Genomic DNA, 20,664 nt, shown 5'->3' on the forward strand with positions numbered 1-20,664 from the left:
TAAGTAAAAATACTTAAAAGTAGTACTTAAGTCGTTTTTGGGGGGTATCTGTACTTTACTTTACTATTCATATTTTTGACAACTTTTACTTTTACTCCACTACATTCCTAAAGAAAATAATGTACTTTTTACTCCATACATTTTCCCTGACACCCAAAAGTACTAGTTACATTTCGAATGCTTAGCAGGACAGAAATGTTTTCCAATTCACACACTTATTAAGAGAACATCCCTGGTCATCCCAACTGTCTCTGATCTGGCGGACTCACTAAACACAAATGCTTCAATTGTAAATTATGTCTGAGTGTTGGAGTGTGCCCCTGGCTATCCGTAAAATAATAAAACAAGAAAATGGTGCCCTCTGGTTTGCTTAATATAAGGAATGTAAAATGAGTTATACTTTTACTTTTACTTTTGATACTTAAGTATATTTTAGCAATTACATTTACTTTTCATACTTAACTGTATTTAAAACCAAATATTTTAGACTTTTACTCAAGTAGTATTTTACTGGGTGACTTTCACTTTTACTTGAGACCTTTAAACCTGATATTGCAGTGATAATTAATGGCGTTCCACAGACCTTTAACCCTGATATTGCTGTGATAATTAATGGCCGTTCCACAGACCTTTAAACCTGATATTGCTGTGATAATTAATGGCCGTTCCACAGACCTTTAAACCTGATATTGCTGTGATAATTAATGGCCGTTCCACAGACCTTTAAACCTGATATTGCAGTGATAATTAATGGCCGTTCCACAGACCTTTAAACCTGATATTGCAGTGATAATTAATGGCCGTTCCACAGACCTTTAAACCTGATATTGCTGTGATAATGAATGGCCATTCCACAGATCTTTAAACCTGATATTGCAGTGATAATGAATGGCCGTTCCACAGATCTTTAAACCTGATATTGCTGTGATAATTAATGGCCATTCCACAGACCTTTAAACCTGACATTGCGGTGATAATTAATGGCCTTCCACAGACCTTCAAACCTGATATTGTGGTGATAATTAATGTCTGATGTCATTTAGTTTGTTTTTGCTATTCTTCAATTAGCATTTTAGAGTTTTTAAATGAAATGCAGTAAATGTGCTTCAACCTCCTAAAAAAATCCTACTTTGCCATACCCTAGGTTTAGCTGAACTGACTGACCACTGACTATTGCTATAGCTACTTTCTGAAGTGCTCTCACCTTTTGCAAGGTCATCTGTCTCTCCACGAAAGTATGATAGTATGGAGGACTAAAAGTGCCACAATTAAATAAATAAATACACCATTAAATAATTACTTAAATGTGTCATTAATTAATTACAATTAGAATTAAATACATAAATGTGTTATTAAATGTGTCATTAATTAATTCAAATACCGATTAATTTTATGTAAAATACATATATAATTATTTCACTATTTACATTTACATTTCATGATCCTGCATTGCAGTGATTCATGAATTACTTAAAACTGTCAAACTGACCCATCAAAGTCAGTGGGCGGGGCTAACGCGAATCTAGTCTGATCCATTGCTTTGGTCTGAAGTAGAGTAGGCCAACCTGGATAGAGACAATGGAGGATCTCCGTGAACTTTCCAGGGAGTTGGTTAGAGACATTTTAAACTTAGCAGAGGATGTAGAAGCAGGACCTGCTGACCCAGAGCATGTAGCTAGTAAAGCAGAGGAACTTATTGAAGTTGTTGGAGTCATTTCCGCACTTTCCGACGAAGATATCGACCACAGAGTGATTGCAAATCTAGAAGAAGTTGTCCACCGCTTCTCTGGTACCAGGGCACTTCAGGCCCAACACACACAGGGACCGGGGCGTTTGGCGTTTGACATACCGAGTGCAGTTCTGGAGCATCAACTTCTTTGTGGAGTTCCCGCAGTTCAAATTGCAGCGATGTTCGGTGTGTCAAAGAGGACCATCAGGAGGCGCATGCAACAATACAGTTTAAGGTATTTACACTAAATTCATGAGTTTTCTGTTTATGAATTGCTGCTCTCATACACTCGGAAAGAATATGACGTTTAAGGTAACATTACTTGATGTTGTGTTTTTCTTGTTTGTACAGAAAGACAGATCTCTATTCAGCTGTGAATGATGAGGAGTTAGACCGTATTGTAAGTGAAATTCACAGAAGTCATCCAAACACCGGCTACAAGCTAATGCGTGGTCACCTGAATGCAAGAGGTGTGCATGTTCCAAGTGAGTAGATAATAATATGGGCATTATTTAAATGTATTTTTAATTTGGAGCTCTGCCCCTTTGAAAGGTGAAGGAAGCCCGCTTATGGAAAGACATCGCCTCTGAGATGTAGAATGTGTAGAAGAAATGTGAAGAGAAACACACATTTCAGGACGGCTGACTTGTATCATCAGGATAGACATGTCCTGTGATTTTTAGCCTCCTGTTTAATAGAGGTGGAACAATATCTGACAGTAATATTCTCAGCTGTCCGGATGTGCCCCTGCTGTAAAGGGTATAATATAATCATAGAAAAGCAAAATATCATAGGAGGCAAAAAATCTCAGGTCATCTCTGTTCGAGCATGTGGTATCTATCTATCTATCTATCTATCTATCTATCTATCTATCTATGTGTGTATATATATGTATATGTGTATATATATGTATATGTGTATATATATGTATATATATGTGTGTATGTATATATATATATATATAAATATATATATATATATATAAATATATGTATGTATGTATATATATGTATGTATATGTATGTATATATATATAAATATATATATGTATGTATGTATATATGTATGTATATGTATGTATGTATGTGTATATATATATATATATGTATATGTATATATAATTTTTATATATGTGTATATATATGTGTATGTATATGTACAATATCTGACAGTAAAGTACATTTTTGAAGCTGTGGTGGTTCTGTAATAGTTGACTGTTTTACACACATTATTTATTTTATTATGACACCACTATATCCTCAAAATAAGTAGCCAGTGAGTGTGTGGTTATTCATTTTAAATTCCTCCCCTCAGTCTCAAGACTGCAAGAGTCTTTACGCAGAGTCAATGCAGAGGGAGTCTACATGAGACGTCTGAGGCTGCGTGTATTAAGGCGACGGCAGTATTTTGTTCCTGGCCCAAACTCTTTGTGGCATATAGATGGCCACCATAAGCTTATCAGGTCAGTGATATTAGCAGATAAACAATGCATCTTTCTATATGTTTCATTACAATTGTTATACAATAAAGTTATATTTTTTCATGTGTTTGCAACAGGTGGAGATTTGTTGTCCACGGTGGGGTGGATGGATTCAGTCGTTTAGTGGTCTACCTGACTGTGGCCGGCAATAATAGAGCTCATACGGTCTTACAGAGCTTTATCGCCGCTGTTGAGCAGTATGGGCTGCCATCAAGGGTACGGTCTGACAAAGGGGGGGAGAATGCAGATGTAGCAGAATTCATGATCAGAAGCAGAGGTACCGACAGGAATTCACACATCACAGGCAGAAGTGTCCACAATCAGCGGTAAAGAAATATGTTTGGCAACTAGGCTCACACAACTAACATACTAGTTGAATGTACTTTAGCATATGTCATAAATTAACAATTTCTCAATTTTATCCTAAACACAGAATAGAGAGGATGTGGAGAGATGTTTATGAACATACCCTGGACCTCTTCTATCAGATCTTTACTTCATTGGAAGATCAGGAGACACTGAATCCAGACAATGAAGTCCATCTTTTCGCTCTGCACCGGATTTTCCTTCCACTGGTTCAGCAAAGCCTCGACTCTTTTCGAGATGCTTGGAACTTCCACGGTCTTAGAACTGAAAGGAATCAGTCACCACAGCAACTCTGGAGAAGTTACAGAGAGCAAGGCCCTGAGGAGGATCCTACTGAGGTTAACAATGAACTTTAAACACTTTCTTAAAATTGTTTCCCCAAAGGAATTATGGGAGAAAAAAATTGTGCTAAATGTGATACTTTAAATGAAACATTTACTATAGATTATTGTCTCTTTAAAATCTCCCGAGCTTTTAAAGATCAACCTGTGAGCTGTAGTTTCTACAGTGCATACTATGCAAAGCTGTATTATTTTAAAAACTGAATAAGTAACATTTCATTTCTCACTGCCTTGGTGACCAAAAATAACAATCTTGTGTAAGGACATGTCAAACTAGTTTTAAGTACAAGACTGATTATGCTTGTCATCCATTCAGGTTCCTGAAGAATATGGGATCGATTGGAACGGACCTCACTGCCTTCATCGAGGCACTGTGTCAGTCCCCGAGGTTCAGCTGGCCCGTGAGCTCTCAGATGAAGAGGTTGCAATTTTGCCAGCTCCAGGAGTTTCTGTTACTGATGCACTTAGACTATATGTAGAGACTGTGGAAGTGTTATCAAGAATCTTAGACTGATGTCCAACCCATGTTTTTATTTGTTGTGTTAGAACAAGCAAGGAAAAACTGAAAGTTTACTTTCCTTTTAAAAGAAAGGAAAAAAGCTGTTTCTTTGAAGCTTCCTGTCTCATTATGGTCCACAGAATGGGCCAAAGCTTCCATTCTAAACAAACAACAACAATAAAGTTATCTATTACAGAGAGACATATTGTGAGTTGGCATGTTACCTGCATATACAGATATCCTCTCACTCTACAGAACAGGAGGAAAATTCTGTTCATTTCACTGACAAAACGTGAGACCCAACATCTTCAGAACCTGTCACAACGCTGAGTTGACATAAAAACAGCACTACTAAACAACTACAACTAAATATTAGAAAAATAGAAAAACCCAGTTGCATGTTATTAATTGTCTGTAACTGTATTATCTTATCTAATTATATCCTACAGGTGTTATCTTTCTATTAACTTTTCAGTTACACACAATCTTATAGCAACACTATTGTGATGACACAAACCACTGTCTGTTTCTTTGCGATCCAACTCCTCGTTGACAATCACTGCCGGTACTACTGCACTCTCAGCTGATGTTTCAGGCCTCACTGGAACACTGTCACTGACTAGGGCTGTCTCACTATCATTTTCTTCACTTTGGCCTCCCTCTTGTTCTCTTTCTGATTCCTGCATGGGTGTCCTTGAAGTTAACACAATTGAAATGATGGTCATACTCGCTTATTTGTGTGCACAACAATAAGAGAGACATATTCCCAAAGAAAATAAATTATGCTACCCTTGCATTGCTTTAAGAAGTACATACCCATTGCAGCTCAATCTGTGCAGCTTCATCTCTGAAAAGGGAACTTCCTTCTGACAAGTGATGCAGGGGATGACTGGACCAGAGGCAGGACGTGAGCTCTCCTAACAACAACAACAAATGGCTTTTAATTAATGATTAAAAGTCACCAGTAATCTTTGTTTTGATTATGTATTAAACTAAGTCTCTGTAAATGTATGTACACAATCTAAGGGTAGATCCTGTTGAAGTGGACGTATGTAGATTGTAGCCTGTCCAATCATCGTCGATGGATCTTTCAGATAGGCAAGGGTGTATCCAGTGCTGGGACACTGAAGCAACGCAAGATTTCGACTGCGAGTAGATCCTACAAGTTTTAGAAATTCAAAGCCTCCCCCCTTGTTGGAGCTTCGGAAACACTTCCATCAGTTTATTTGTTATAACCATGGGATCGTGGTCATTCCCTGGAGAAAAAAACAAAACAAAATCATAACTCACCTCACCTTAAATTAAGCAAATAAGCCTGTGATAACTATTATTGACACTATGAACACCAATTAAGTTTGAGTCACTATAAAAAGAAATGCAAATAATTTCAACAAGCCACAGACAGTACAAACTTTTTTTACTTTTGGTAAATGCCTAGTTTCGCACTGACCTGAAAATGTTACTTTTTGCTCTCCAAGTCCTGAAGTAAGAAGTTCAGCTTTAAACAGTACGCTTGGAATTTTATCCGCATTGTGGTCAGCCAAACAACAGACAGTGTGTGTGTAGCTTCTTCGGCTAACTTGGACTTGTGCTGGTCGTCTCGTCATATTCCTTCTGGCTCCAATGTTATATGGCGCAAAGAGCCTTGCTACCTCCGCTGCAACACAGAAAAACGTAACAGCTCAATGGTCACCAGTCAGCTAAAACAGCCTCTACTTCTATCTTGGGATGCTCAAGCCAGCTAACACCATTTAGCCGATTAGCGAACTAGCTAGGTTTATGCTTCCCCCATTAACAATAAACGTGTCACGCACGAAGCATCATAATACCGCATGCAAATACATGTTCGAGTCGATCTAATTTAACCTACACGTGTGTCCCGAATCATTAAATAGTAGCACACCTGGCTAACATGAAATTACTTAGCTTACCTTGGACAGGTGTACGTGATTGAGCGGCCGGTATCTGCTGTGACTGAGCTGCCGGAGTCACCGGTGCCGCGGGAGCCGTTGGACTTCTGCTCAGAGCTTCCTCAATCAAATTCGCTGCTTCTCTCAGCAGCTCCGGGCAACTTTTAGACATTTTGTCCTGCACCTCACACAGCGTCTCAACATTGGGGCTAGCAGGACCGAGTCTTCTCTTGATTTTTAGCCGTTGCAATGAAAGTTCTGTTTAACCGTGTAACTAAACCAACGTAGAGGTGAATAGCGCCACCCAGTGTATTGGAATGTGTTCAGTAGCTCTGCATCAATCCATTATCCGGAATTGATTTGTCTTGGCTTGATGCAGAGGGTAACCAATCAGGCGTTAGGTTCCGCCTACCAACTTTTGATGGGTCAGTTTGACAGTTTTAAGTAATTCAGGAAGCACTCCAACGCAGGACCATGAAATGTAAATGTAAATAGTGAAATTATTATATATGTATTTTACATAAAATGAATCGGTATTTGAATTAATTAATGACACATTTAATAACACATTTATGTATTTAATTCTAATTTTAATTAATTAATGACACATTTAAGTAATTATTTAATGGTGTATTTATTTATTTAATTGTGGCACTTTTAGTCCTCCATACGAAAGATGACACGTTTGACCAAATGCTGTCAACGTCTGGAATAAAGGGGAACATTTTCAGACTGATTTTCAGAAAATAAAAATTGCTTATATAGCTAAATGCTTAAAAAATGTAGCATAAATCAAATGACATGCACACCTTGATTGTAAATTGCACAAAGTTTGCAAACAAATGCGCATAGCCTAGGTGTTGTTATGATGCAGCAAGGTGGGCTATATATTAGCGTATATTTTCTACAGTACAATAAAATAGGCTAGAAAGTGGGTTCTGTCCTGACCGTTTTCCGAGAGCTGAGAGAGGGTTGGAAAGGAGTTCCTCTCCGCCTCCGACACCACGGACAGCAAGTCGGTCATCTTGACAATTAGAGGAAGTGTTGCAAAAGATCTTTAAAAAAAAGAAAAGAGAACTAGAGTTGTTTCAGCTCAATCCACGGACTTCCAGATTCGGCTCAATCCACCCATTTCCAGACAGCACATTACAGTGCGTCTCCTCGGGTGATAAATCTCGATGGGAAATACACCCGTGCGCGCAACTCCAACACTGACCTTGTTGCTACGAGCGACGTCACAATAGACCCACGACAGGCGCTGGGGCCAAAGTTTAGCCCTGCAGATTAGAAACACCGTTTATTTTTACTTTAGCATGTATTCTAAAAGCAAATAGGTCTAATTCTAAAAGGCTCTATGCCTAATTTTTATATATTGAATGTGGACTAATTGTATATATTTTGTAATTGCAGAGTTGCATTGCCTAAAATGAATCACTCCGGGCCTGAGAAGCGCGAGCAGATGTTCGTGCTCGACTGCATCGCCGTCAGTTCGGTTGCGCTCGGATACGAACACATGCGCCCCCGGCTCTGGTCGGTGCTCCCCCAGTACGACGCACGCAACGACCCCCACGCTGCGCGCTACACGACCATCCCGTCCGTGCAGAGGGTCCTGCAGAAGACCATCCCGTCGGTGCAGAGGGTCCCGCAGAAGACCGAGAACAAGGAACCGAAGAGCGCCGCTGCCCAAAAGTCCCTAGACCTGAGGAACACTTCCGGAGCAGGTAGGCTATTCTATTCTATTCTAGGATATTCTATTCTATTCTAGGCTATTCTATTCTATTCTAGGATATTCTAGGATATTCTATTCTATTCTATTTGATTGTATTATATAGGCTGTTCTATTCTATTTCATTTTTTATTTGCATTCAATGGGATTCATAATATGTCCTGTTTGACATCAAATTGTCACGGATTCTGCCGAGGCTGCTCCTCCTCCTTGTTCGGGCAGGCTTCGGCGTTCGTCGTCCCCGGAGTACTAGCTGCCACCGTTGAATGTTTCTATGTTTGATTGCTTTTGTCTGTCTGTTGCACCTGTGTCCGTTTGTGTCTATTGTGTGTCCTATAAGTTGCCTGTTTGGTGTTGGTTAGTTTGTGTGTTGTTATTCGCCTGTCCGTTAGTGCTGCGTGTTTTTCTCTGTTTATTGTTTTATTGGTTTACGCACAGTTTGCGTAATCGCTTGCCTCTGTTTATTGTTGAGGCCGTTCATTGTATTGTGCTTTGGTTTGCACTAGTAAACTTTGTTGGACTAAGCTTCGGTGTCCTGCGCCTGACTCCCACACCACATTAACCTCAGCCATTGACAGAACAACTCACCATCATGGAGTCAGCAGGAGCAGCGGCGGCCCCCAAGTCGCCGGAGGATCGGATCAGCGACCAAGACACCATGATCCGGCAACTTGGGGCCGCCATGAACGAGGTGTCCAACACGCTGCACCGATTGGTTACGGGAGAGGTGCCCACGCCTTCGCACACCTTACCATCACCATCGGCCAGTCCTCCTCTCCCAGCACCGGAACCCAGTGGCATTCGGCTCTCGCTCCCGAGGGCATATGATGGTTCTGCAGCCGGGTGTCAGGGGTTCCTCCTGCAGGTGGAACTCTACCTGGCCACCATACACCCGGCGCCCTCGGGATACGAGAGCGTCTCCGCCCTCATCTCCTGTCTATCCGGCAAGGCGTTGGAGTGGGCCAACGCCGAATGGAGGGGAATAGACGCCGCCACCATCACCTACGCGGAGTTCTCCCGCCGCTTCAGGGCTGTGTTCGATCATCCACCTGAGGGGAAGGCGGCGGGGGAGCGTCTGTTCCACCTCCGACAGGGGAAGAGGAGTGCACAGGAGTTCGCCCTGGAGTTCCGGACTCTAGCGGCGGATGCGGGGTGGAATGAGAGGGCCCTCATCGACCATTACCGGTGTAGCCTACGAGAGGACGTTCGTCGTGAGCTGGCCTGCAGGGACACCAACCTATCCTTCGACCAGTTGGTGGACATTTCCATCCGTCTCGACACCCTGCTGGCTACCCGCGGACGTCCCGAGTGGGGGTCGTCCATTCCACCCTCCAGCACCTCCGAGCCGGTTCCCATGGAGCTCGGGGTGCTGGCGCTAGGGAGAGGAGGAGAGAGAACCCGAGGGGGGGGCCGTCCCCTGCACCAACTGTGGCCGTGGAGGACACACTGCGGCTAGGTGCTGGGGAGGGTCTCCTGGGAGAGGGGACAATAGGTCACGCACTGGGGAGTCATTTCAGGTGAGTAGGCGTCCCACTTACCCAGAGCTCTCTGTTGGTCACTTGTGTATACCTGTGCGATTTCCACAGGTGGCACCTCATTCCCAGCATAAGGCGCTAGTAGATTCAGGCGCAGCTGGGAACTTTGTTGATCGTGAATTTTGTTATAGGTTAGGAATTCCCCTTCGGCCGGTAGAAGCCCCCTTTCCTGTTCATGCCCTAGACAGCCGGCCGCTGGGGTCGGGGTTGATCAGAGAAGTCACAGCACCACTTAAGATGACGACGCAGGGGGGTCATGAGGAGATCATTCAGTTTTATCTGATCGACTCTCCTGCGTATCCCGTGGTGCTGGGGCTTCCCTGGTTAAGCGCCCATGATCCTACCATTGCGTGGCAACAGAGGGCTCTTATGGAGTGGTCTGCCCAGTGTGTAGGGAGATGTCTAGGTGTTTACTTAGGGGCGACCTCGGTGGAGAGTCCGAACCAAGTGCCCGCAATGCGCATTCCCCCTGAATATGAGGATTTAGCACTTGTGTTCAGCAAAACGAGGGCAACACGGCTACCACCTCATAGACAGGGGGATTGTGCGATAGATCTCCAAACAGGAGCGGCACTTCCGCGGAGCCGTGTGTATCCCCTGTCTCAAGAGGAGACCGCGGCTATGGAGACTTACACAGGGACACGCGGCTATGGAGTCCTTGGCACAGGGATACATACAGTCCTCCACTTCCCCGGTTTCCTCGAGTTTCTTCTTTGTGAAGAAGAAGGACGGGGGTTTGCGCCCGTGTATTGATTACCGTAGTCTCAATCAGATCACGGTTAAGTACAGTTACCCTCTTCCTCTGATTGCGACCATGACGGAGTCATTACGCGGAGCGCGGTTCTTCACAAAGTTAGATCTCAGGAGCACGTACAATCTGGTGCGCATTAGGGAGGGGGATGAATGGAAAACAGCATTTAGCACCACCTCGGGTCATTACGAGTATCTCGTCATGCCATACGGGTTAATGAATGCTCCTTCAGTCTTCCAATCCTTTGTTGACGAGATTTTCCGGGACATGCATGGGCAGGGTGTGGTAGTATACATCGACGACATCCTAGTGTACTCTTCTACACGAGCCGAGCATGTAGCCCTGGTGCGCCGAGTGTTGAGGAGGCTGTTGGAGCATGACTTGTATGTCAAGGCAGAGAAATGCTTGTTTTTCCAGGAGTCCGTCTCCTTTTTGGGTTATCGATTGTCCGCGTCTGGTGTGAAGATAGAGGTTGACCGTGTGTCGGCCGTGCGTAATTGGCAAACTCCAACCACTGTAAAAGAGGTGCAGCAGTTTTGGGGTTTTGCTAATTACTACCGGAGGTTTATCCGGGGCTTTGGACAGGTGGCAGCTCCCATTACGTCCCTGCTAAAGGGGGGTCCGGTGCGTTTGCAGTGGTCAGCTGAGGCGGACAGGGCATTTGTTAAACTAAAGAACCTGTTCACTTCGGCTCCGGTGCTGGCGCATCCGGATCCCGCTTTACCATTCCAAGTTGAGGTAGACGCGTCCGAGGCCGGTATTGGGGCAGTCCTATCGCAACGGTCCGGCACGCCACCTAAACTCCGCCCCTGTGCGTTCTATTCTAAGAAGCTCAGCTCGGCGGAGCGTAATTATGACGTAGGGGACAGGGAGCTGTTAGCTGTAGTCCAGGCCCTAAAGGTGTGGAGGCATTGGCTTGAGGGGGCTCAACACCCTTTCCTCATTCTGACTGACCACCGTAACCTGGAGTACATCCGGGCAGCTAGGAGACTAAACCCTCGTCAGGCTAGGTGGAACATGTTCCTAACCCGGTTTGTTTTTAAGATCACATACATCCCAGGGTCCCAGAACGTTAAGGCAGATGCCCTGTCCCGGCGGTATGACACAGAGGAGAGGTCCATTGAGCCTACTCCCATACTGCTGGAGTGTTTGGTGGCTCCGGTGGTGTGGGAGGTAGATGCGGAGATCGAGCGGGCACTGCGTACCGACCCTACTCCCCCAGAGTGTCCGGTGGGGCGGACGTATGTTCCGCTCGAGGTTCGTGACCGCCTTATTTATTGGGCTCATACATCACCCTCCTCTGGACATCCAGGTATTGGCCGGACAGTGCACTGCCTTAGCGTGAAATACTGGTGGCCAACGTTAGCTAGGGATGTGAGGGTGTATGTCTCCTCCTGCTCGGTGTGCGCCCAGTGTAAGGCGCCTAGACATTTGCCCAGGGGAAAGTTACATCCCCTGCCCGTTCCACAACGACCATGGTCCCACCTCTCGGTGGATTTTGTGACAGACCTTCCCCCCTCCCAGGGGAATACCACTATTTTGGTCGTTGTGGATCGGTTTTCCAAGGCCTGTCGTCTCCTCCCAATGCCGGGTCTCCCTACTGCCCTACAGACCGCTGAGGCCCTATTTACCCACGTTTTCCGGCACTATGGGGTGCCCGAGGATATAGTGTCTGACCGAGGTCCCCAGTTCACCTCCAGAGTCTGGGGGGCGTTCATGGAACGCTTGGGGGTCTCGGTGAGCCTTACCTCGGGTTACCACCCAGAGAGCAATGGGCAGGTAAACAAGTCAACCAGGATGTGGGTAGGTTTCTGAGGTCCTATTGCCAGGGCCGGCCGGAGGAGTGGTCAAGGTATATCCCATGGGCAGAGATGGCACAGAACTCTCTCCGCCACTCCTCCACCAATCTAACACCTTTCCAGTGTGTTTTAGGGTATCAGCCGGTTCTGGCACCATGGCACGAGAGCCAGATCGAGGCTCCTGCGGTGGATGAGTGGATTCGGCGCTCGGAGGAAACGTGGGACGCTGCACATGTCCATCTGCAGCGGGCCATCCGTCGACAGAAGGCGAGCGCCGATCGCCACCGCAGTGAGGGACCGGTATACGCACCGGGAGATCGAGTCTGGCTCTCGACTCGAAACCTGCCCCTCCGCCTGCCCTGCCGGAAGCTGGGTCGGCGGTTTGTGGGACCCTTTAAAGTCCTGAGAAGATTGAACGAGGTGTGTTACAGGTTACAACTGCCTATTGATTATAAGAATATTAACCCCTCGTTCCATGTGTCTCTTCTCAGGCTGGTGGTAGCTGGTCCACTCCAGGAAGATGAGATAGGAGAGACACCTCCGCCCCCATTGGACATCGAGGGGGCACCGGCGTACAGGGTCCGGACCATCTTGGACTCGAGACGCCGGATGAGTGGTCTCCAGTATCTCGTGGAGTGGGAGGGGTACGGTCCGGAAGAACGGTGCTGGGTGCCTAGGAGGGACATCCTAGATCCATCCCTCCTGACTGAGTTCCACCGTGGTCATCCCACGCGCCCGGGTCCGCGTCCTCCTGGTTGTCCCCGAGGCCGGGGTCGGCGCACGGCTGGAGCCGCGCGTCAAGGGGGGGGTACTGTCACGGATTCTGCCGAGGCTGCTCCTCCTCCTTGTTCGGGCAGGCTTCGGCGTTCGTCGTCACCGGAGTACTAGCTGCCACCGTTGAATGTTTCTATGTTTGATTGCTTTTGTCTGTCTGTTGCACCTGTGTCCGTTTGTGTCTATTGTGTGTCCTATAAGTTGCCTGTTTGGTGTTGGTTAGTTTGTGTGTTGTTATTCGCCTGTCCGTTAGTGCTGCGTGTTTTTCTCTGTTTATTGGTTTAAGCACAGTTTGCGTAATCGCTTGCCTCTGTTTATTGTTGAGGCCGTTCATTGTATTGTGCTTTGGTTTGCACTAGTAAACTTTGTTGGACTAAGCTTCGGTGTCCTGCGCCTGACTCCCACACCACATTAACCTCAGCCATTGACACAAATTAGATCCACAGAATCAGAGAAATAAGTTTACATTGTATATTTTGGTCATTTAGCAGACTCTCTTATCCACAGCGACTGTATATACAGATTGTGGCTTTTCTGGCCACCTTGGGGAAATAATCAATGCATGCCATTGCTTTCTTTGACCTATCGAATTAAGGATGGGGGAGATAGGCCTATAGGCTATGTGAAGTGACAAACAGTTGGAGGACACTGAGGAATAGGTTACAGTTATATTCTGAATAAACTATTCTATTCTATTCAATAAATCAAGGTACTTTTATTTAGCCGTAGCCCTACATGGGATTCATAATCTATCCTGTTTTACATAATCATCATTGCTCAGAGTCACTGGTATAGGCTATCTTGTCTCTGCACCGGACAGGTCATTCCCGAGAGCAGGTGAGCAACCACAGTGGTCTCATGTCAGACATCAAGCCGCTGATAGGCTACAACGGGCGGTTTGGGTTTCGGCGCAACACGCCCAACCTCCGGCGGAACCCGTCCAGCTTCGGAGAGGTGACCACGTTTCAACTCTATTGAGTCCAACGGCCGAAAAGGCATCATCATCATGTGAAGTTCCAATGAGCAAAAATAAATGCGTCCACAGAATGCCACCCTATAACTTTGTCATTATTTATGCCTTTATATCTCAGCCTAACCCTAGGGTGATAGCTAATAAAACAATAATCATATTTTGTTCAAAGACTGCTATAGCCTACATTCACAGACAATGGATTTCAGGTAGCACCATTGATGTACACTATATATACAGAAGTATGTGGACACACCTTCAAATTAGTGGATTTGGCTATTTCAGCCACACCCGTTGCTGACAGGTGTATAAAATCAAGCCATGCGATCTCCATAGACAAACATTAGCAGTAGAGTGGCCATACTGAAGAGCTCAGTGACTTTCAACGTGGCACCGTCATAGGATGCCACCTTTCCAACGAATCAGTTTGTCCAATTTCTGCACTGCAAGAGCTGCCGCAGTCAACTGTAAGTGCTGTTATTGTGAAGTGGAAACGTCTAGGAGCAAAAACAGCTCAGCCTCGAAGTGATAGGCCACACAAGCTCACAGAACGGGACCGCCGACCGCTGAAGTGCATAGTGCATAAAAATAATCTGTCCTCGGTTGCAACACTCACTACCGAGTTCCAAACTGCCTCTGGAAGCAACGTCAGCACAATAATTGTTCATTGGGAGCTTCATGAAATGGCAGAGCAGCTGCATAAAAGCCTACGATCACTATGCACAATGCCAAGTGTCGGCTGGAGTGGTGTAATACTTGCTGCCATTGGACTCAGGAGCAGTGGAAACACGTTCTCTGGAGTGATGAATCACGTTTCACCATCTGGCAGTCTGACGGACGAATCTGGGTTTGGTGGATGTCAGGAGAACGCTACCTGCGCCAATGCATAGGGCCAACTGTAAAGTTTGGTGGAAGAGGAATAATGGTCTGGAGCTGTTTTTCATGGTTCGGGCTAGGCCCCTTAGTTCCAGTGAAGGGAAATCTTAATGCTACAGCATACAATGACATTCTAGATCAGGGGTGTCAAACGTACGGCCTGCAGGCCGGATCAGGCCCGCAAACGGGTTTAATCCGGCCCGCGAGATGATAAAAAAATAAATTATAATATTTTTCGCTGCAATTTTTCTATAAAATAAACTGCTGTTCCAATTGCGTCCACTGGATGGCGCAATAGCAATTGTGTTAAGCAAGCAAATTGTTTATACCGGGGCGGAGCAAGTAGGTCAAGCACGTGCAGCCAATGAGCTACTTTGTTTTGCCCGCGATATTTATTACGGCTTCTACTTTTAACATTATGTGCTTTGGCACCCTCATTGCCCCAATATGTCTCTGTCAAAAAAGAGAAAAGTGGACGCAGAGTGCAGAGTGTTCCAAGAAAAATGGTCATCCTATTTATTCACGGAATTGAATGGGAAAGCTGTATGTTTGGTGTGTTCAGAGCATGTTGCAGTGCTGAAAGAATATAACCTTCGTCGCCACTATGTGAGTCTTCATGCCGACAAATATGACAACTTTCAAGGACAGCGGAGATGAGAGAAGGTGAATGAACTGTTGGCGGGTCTGAAGAAACAGCAGTCTGTGTTTACTCACAGCCGAGACATCAGTGACGCTGCAGTGAAAGCTAGCTACCTCATTGCTAATGAAATCGCAGTGGCTTCAAAACCATTTAGTGAGGGTGAATTTGTAAAAACATACATGATGAAGGCAGCGGAGATTGTGTGCCCTGAAAAGCGGCAGGCTTTTGCAAATATCAGCCTGACAAGAAACACAGTTGCAGACAGGATTTCCGATCTTTCAGTGGATTTGGACAGCCAGTTGAAGCAAAAAGTAAAGTCATTTATTGCGTTTTTTGGTTGCAATTGATGAAAGCACGGACATTACAGATGTTGCACAACTGGCCATTTTCATCCGCGGAGTTGATGACACATTGACCGTCACCGAGGAGTTCGTGGAGTTGGTGCCGATGACAGATACAACGACAGCAGCTGATATTGTTACCGCACTCGTCGGGCGCGCTGGACAGGGTGGACTGGTCCCGCGCTGTCAGCCTGGCTACAGATGGTGCGCCCTCAATGATCGGGAAAAAAGCAGGCGTTGTGACAAAGTTCAGAGAGAAAGTGCAATCTGCAAATGGAGGACGTGATTTTTTGACTTTTCACTGTATTTTGCACCAGGAGGCTTTGTGTTGCAAGTCATTAAAGATGGATAACGTCATGAAGGTGGTCATCCAAACTGTTAATTTCATCCGATCCAGAAGCCTGAATCACGTCAGTTTGACAGCCTTCTCAGAGAGAAAGACCACATCTATGGCCTGCCATACCACACTGAGGTAAGATGGTTAAGCCGAGGTGCTGTGCTGAGGCGTTTCTTTGATTTACGAGAAGAAATTGAACAGTTCATGGAAGAAAAGGGCAAACCAGTGTTAGAATTTCATTCCGCAGAATGGATGCAGGACCTTGCATTTATGGTGGATGTTACAGAGCACCTGAATAACTTGAACAAACAGCTGCAAGGGCGCAACAAAGTTGTCACGCAGTATTATGACAGCATACGTTCTTTCAAGTTGAAGCTGTCATTGTGGGAGACGCAACTTGCCGGTGGTGATGCAGCTCACTTCCCCTGTCTGAAAAATGTGTGCGCGACCCAACATGTGGCAGACATGAAGCGGTTCTGTTGGTGCTGTCATCTTCAGGACAGGAATACCGGCTTACTTAACGGAGGAATAAACACACATGTTCATCGTTGGTGTTTCAACCAGAACGCGGGAAAATGCCCTTTATTTATTTTTGCACATGCGCAGTTGTACATCTCTCATAGGGCATAACTGTACCAGTGTAAGAACACAATTTATAGCATATTAGTCTATATGTTAACACCCCCACTTGCTCTTATACTGTACAAGTCGTATTCAACCTAACTATCAACACATTTAGCTTACAGTTATACATCTCACAAATGTCAGTTTACATTCCAAACATATAACCCAAGAATTTTTCATTTTTGAACTTCGTTACAGGTTTAGTCAAAACATCTGCAACCATGTCTGCCGTTGGACAATATTCAATACTTATTTTGCCATCACTGAGCGCAGATCGAATGAAATGATATCTGATGTCAACATGTTTACATCTCTGACGACATACTGGGTTCTTTGACAGAGCAATTGCACCTTGGTTATCTTCAAAGATTGTTACTGGTGCATATTGGCACTCACTATCCATCTGGCCCAATAACTGTACAAGGTACAAACTTTCTTGTGTAGTAGCAGCCAGTGCCATGTACTCTGCTTCACATGTAGATAAAGCTACTGTTGGCTGCTTCTTAGACCTCCATGAAATAACAGGTCCACATTTAGTTAAACTAAAACAATACCCTGTTATGCTTCGTCTGTCACTTTGATCTGCTGCCCAATCAGCATCACTATATGCTACGAGGTTGAGTTTTTCCACCCCCCTTTTTGTAACACAACTCCTGATTCATTGTCCCCTTCAAGTACCTCAACACATGTTTAGCTGTTATCCAGTGTTGCTCTTTTGGTTCTGATAGGTATTGTGACAGCTTGCTGACAATCCAGCTGATATCCGGTCTTGTACATGTCATAACATATATCAAGCTGCCTATCACTTCACGATACCTTTTTGAATCAATAGGTTCACCATCACCATCAAAGTTTGTTTTTTGTTCACATGGTGTTGACCTTGTTTTACAGTCTGACATACCAAACCTTTCCAGTATCTTGGTTATGTACCTTGTTTGGCTCATCTTTATTTTCCCTTCACTTTGTGTAAAATCAATGCCTAGGAAATGTCTAAGCCTCCCAAGATCTTTCATCTTAAATTTTTCACTTAACATTTCTTTTACACTTGTGAGTGAGTCACTATCACTAGCAGCGATAATTAGATCATCGACCCAAATTATCAAAATGATCCTTTCTGTTGCAGTTTGTTTGTTGTAAACACAGTGATCAGCTGGGTTCTGTGTAAAACCATTTTCACTAAGGTGATCATGCAACATTTTGTTCCAGTTCCTTCCTGACTGTTTCAGGCCGTACAGTGACTTGTTCAGTTTGCAGACTAGTTGCTCACCTGTATCTGACCTGACTTCAAAACCCTCTGGTTGCTCCATGTACACTTCACAGTCAATAGGAGCATGTAGATATGCTGTTTTGACATCCATCTGATGTAACTCTAAGTCATACTGAGCTGCTAGCTGCATCAAACAACGTACTGATGTCATATTTGCAGTTGGAGAAAAAGTCTCCTTATAGTCTATTCCTGCCACTTGACTATATCCCTTTGCAACATATCTTGCCTTGTATGTCTCAGTCTCATCTGAATTGTTTTTGACCGCATAGACCCACCTGCCCCCCACTGCATTTTTACCCTCTGGCAGTGTGGTCAATGTGAATGTATCATTTTCCCTAAGGGAATCCATCTCCTCCTTCATAGCAGTAGCCCAAATCTCTGATTTTGGTGAAATCATTGCTTCTTTGAAGGTTTGTGGTGCATTGCACATTACTCTGTAGCAGTAGTCAACACTAGGTGGTATCTGGTCATCACACTTCACTTTACACTCATAGTCTTTTAAGTACTGTGGCTTCTTCCTCTCTCTGTCTGGATAGCGTGGACTCTGACTATCTGAAGTCTCGATTTGCACATCTTGTGTCTCTTCGAATTTTGATCTGCCATCTTGGCTTTTGGCATGGGGGATTGAAATCTCTCCCCACGAAGATCATCACTCATTTCCAAATCTGTCTGAGTTTGGCGTTCGACTACACCTTTTGTAACGAACTTGACTAATCTGTTTTTAAGAACTTTTCCAGTGTCTGGGTAGTAGACTAGGTATGCTGGACTATTTTTATCATACCCGACAAAAATACCCTTTTCACATCTTGAGTCCAACTTTTTCTTGTTCTGTCTGTATGCATAGCAAACAGATCCAAATTCTTTCATCTTTGAAAGATCAGGCTTTCTCCCAGTAAACATGTAGTGTGGAGTCTGTCCTACACGCTTATTGTAACACCTATTGCGAATTACTGCAGCAGTCATTACAGCATATGTCCACAATTTCTTTGGTAGGTTGCTCTCAAGTAGCATGCATCTTGCCATTTCAAACAGTGTTCTCCAATTTCTCTCAGCGGTCCCATTTTGATGGGGTGAGTAAGGGGCTGAAGTTTCATGTCTTATGGCATTCTTACTGAGCAGTGACTGGAACTCTTTGGCTGTGTACTCTGTGCCATTATCTGACCTGACACACTTTATTTTTCCATAAGGGGCCACATCAGCAATAAACTTCTCAGTAGCTTTTACAGTATCACTTTTTGCTTTTAGGAAATACACAAAAACTGCCCCTGAATAATCATCCGTAAATGCTAGAGTATATCTGAACCCATCTTTCGCCTCTGGCTCAATAGGGCCAGCCAAATCAGTGTGCACAAGCTCAAGAGCTGCTTTTGCCTTTTCATCAGGCTCTCTGTTTCTGCTCTGAACAAATTTTCCCTGTGTGCAGATTTCACAGTTGAGGGTAGATTTGTCAATCTTACCTGTGATTTTCATTCCCTCTGTCACATTTTCTAACTTTGACACATCCTCAAAATTACAGTGGCCAAGAATTTTGTGCCATGTGTGAATATCATAGCACCCATGACAGCCATCATCATTTTCATCACTTACAGTGTTAAGATAGTAAAGTCTATCGTACTCCTCGATGTCAAAAGTGGTACCGTTCTTGTGGATGAGCTTGTTACACCCCTGTCGAAAGTTGACTGAAGCTCCGTTGGCTGTCGCTGCTTTAACAGAGAAAATGTCCTGTGGAAACGACGGCACGTACAGCGCCTCGTCAGCGTTGTTTTCACCCGACGACCCGTGTTGTCTCTCAGGTAAACCTCCGCTGCACCTCTCCTCTCCGCGACACCATTCGTTCTTGTTCCATCAGCCAGCTCCACGGAATGTTTTTCCGGTTTGAAAGTCTCGTCAAACTCCTTAAACTTCCCGATGTCCGTGACTATATGTGACGTTGCTCCCGTATCAACCATCAGCCCTTTATGTTTCAGTCCACGAAGCTGACAGTCACTTATTTTGAATGCAAATGTGTGGCCTTCAGCATCTGTTGCTTGTTTCACATTGTCTCTTCCTTTTTCGTCTGCAATTTGCGTCAGTATGAGTGGAGCGCTTGCAAAAACTACACCACTGTCTCCGTTCTCTGTGCTCTCCAGTAACGGTACATTCCCGGGCCTTGTGCCCTTTCTGGCCACAGTTGAAGCAGGTTATCTCGGTCCCTTTATCTCTTCCTCTTGGCCAGCTAACTTTATTGTTACTTGCCTTCATCACGTTGTCGTCAGTGGAAATGGCGCTAAACTTCTCGGTGCTTTCATAGCTCCTCAACTTGGTTTTGAACTTGCCATAAGTTGTCGGCTCGTCACTCTGCGTTATGTGGATGGCAAACGGCTTAAATGATTCGGGCAAACCTTTCAGAATCATTGCAATCAACAGCCCGTCACTTAAAGTCTCTTCAGCATTCCTCAGTGCTGTAATAGCCGTCTCAGCACGAATGATATAATCCGTAACACTTTCGTCACTGGCTTTCTGAAGAGAAGTTAGCTCAGTGTAGAGGCTAATCACACGTGGCTTCCCTTTACCTGCATAATGTTCCCTCAATATCTTCAACGCTTTTCTCCCATCATCTGCTGCTTCTCTCATTATCAGGGAAAGACTTTTATCATCCAAAACCTGTATCAATTCGGCGTAGGCTTCTTCATTTTTCTCTCCGTCTTCTTCATCTTCAT

At 44.8% G+C, this 20,664-nt stretch overlaps 2 protein-coding genes and 1 long non-coding RNA gene across 7 annotated transcripts in view; 1 reads left to right on the forward strand and 2 right to left on the reverse strand.

Annotated features, from left to right (window-relative positions):
* LOC121546628 (coiled-coil domain-containing protein 81-like) overlaps positions 1 to 20,664 on the reverse strand; it is a 96,531-nt gene that overhangs the window by 21,590 nt on the left and 54,277 nt on the right. Inside the window, exon 1 of one of the 3 annotated variants that reach the window (XM_045216204.1) lies at positions 1,205 to 1,230. The exons of the other annotated variants lie outside the window; for them this stretch is intronic. Within the exon in view, the coding sequence (XP_045072139.1) occupies positions 1,205 to 1,219 (15 nt within the window). The 5' untranslated portion in view covers positions 1,220 to 1,230. Of the gene's footprint in view, positions 1 to 1,204; positions 1,231 to 20,664 lie in introns of those variants that run through there. 3 annotated transcript variants of the gene reach the window in all.
* On the reverse strand, positions 4,519 to 6,744 carry LOC121555884. Of its 3 annotated transcripts, XR_006658949.1 has the most exons (4): positions 6,347 to 6,744; positions 5,866 to 6,072; positions 5,232 to 5,332; positions 4,519 to 5,108 (listed from the first exon to the last, which is right to left on the reverse strand). It is a non-coding gene; the product is annotated as an uncharacterized LOC121555884 (long non-coding RNA). The 3 variants fall into 3 exon arrangements; XR_006658950.1 differs by lacking the exons at positions 5,866 to 6,072; positions 6,347 to 6,744 and adding an exon at positions 5,432 to 5,602; XR_006658951.1 differs by lacking the exons at positions 4,519 to 5,108; positions 5,232 to 5,332 and adding an exon at positions 5,599 to 5,671.
* On the forward strand, positions 7,581 to 13,941 carry LOC123485266 (uncharacterized protein C17orf98-like). Its single transcript, XM_045216210.1, has 2 exons — positions 7,581 to 8,046; positions 13,731 to 13,941. The coding sequence occupies exons 1-2, from the start codon at positions 7,752 to 7,754 to the stop codon at positions 13,886 to 13,888; spliced, it is 453 nt and encodes a 150-aa protein (XP_045072145.1). The 5' UTR covers positions 7,581 to 7,751; the 3' UTR covers positions 13,889 to 13,941.

This window comes from Coregonus clupeaformis, unplaced genomic scaffold (genome assembly GCF_020615455.1).
Source record: "Coregonus clupeaformis isolate EN_2021a unplaced genomic scaffold, ASM2061545v1 scaf0639, whole genome shotgun sequence".
Lineage (NCBI taxonomy): Eukaryota > Metazoa > Chordata > Actinopteri > Salmoniformes > Salmonidae > Coregonus > Coregonus clupeaformis.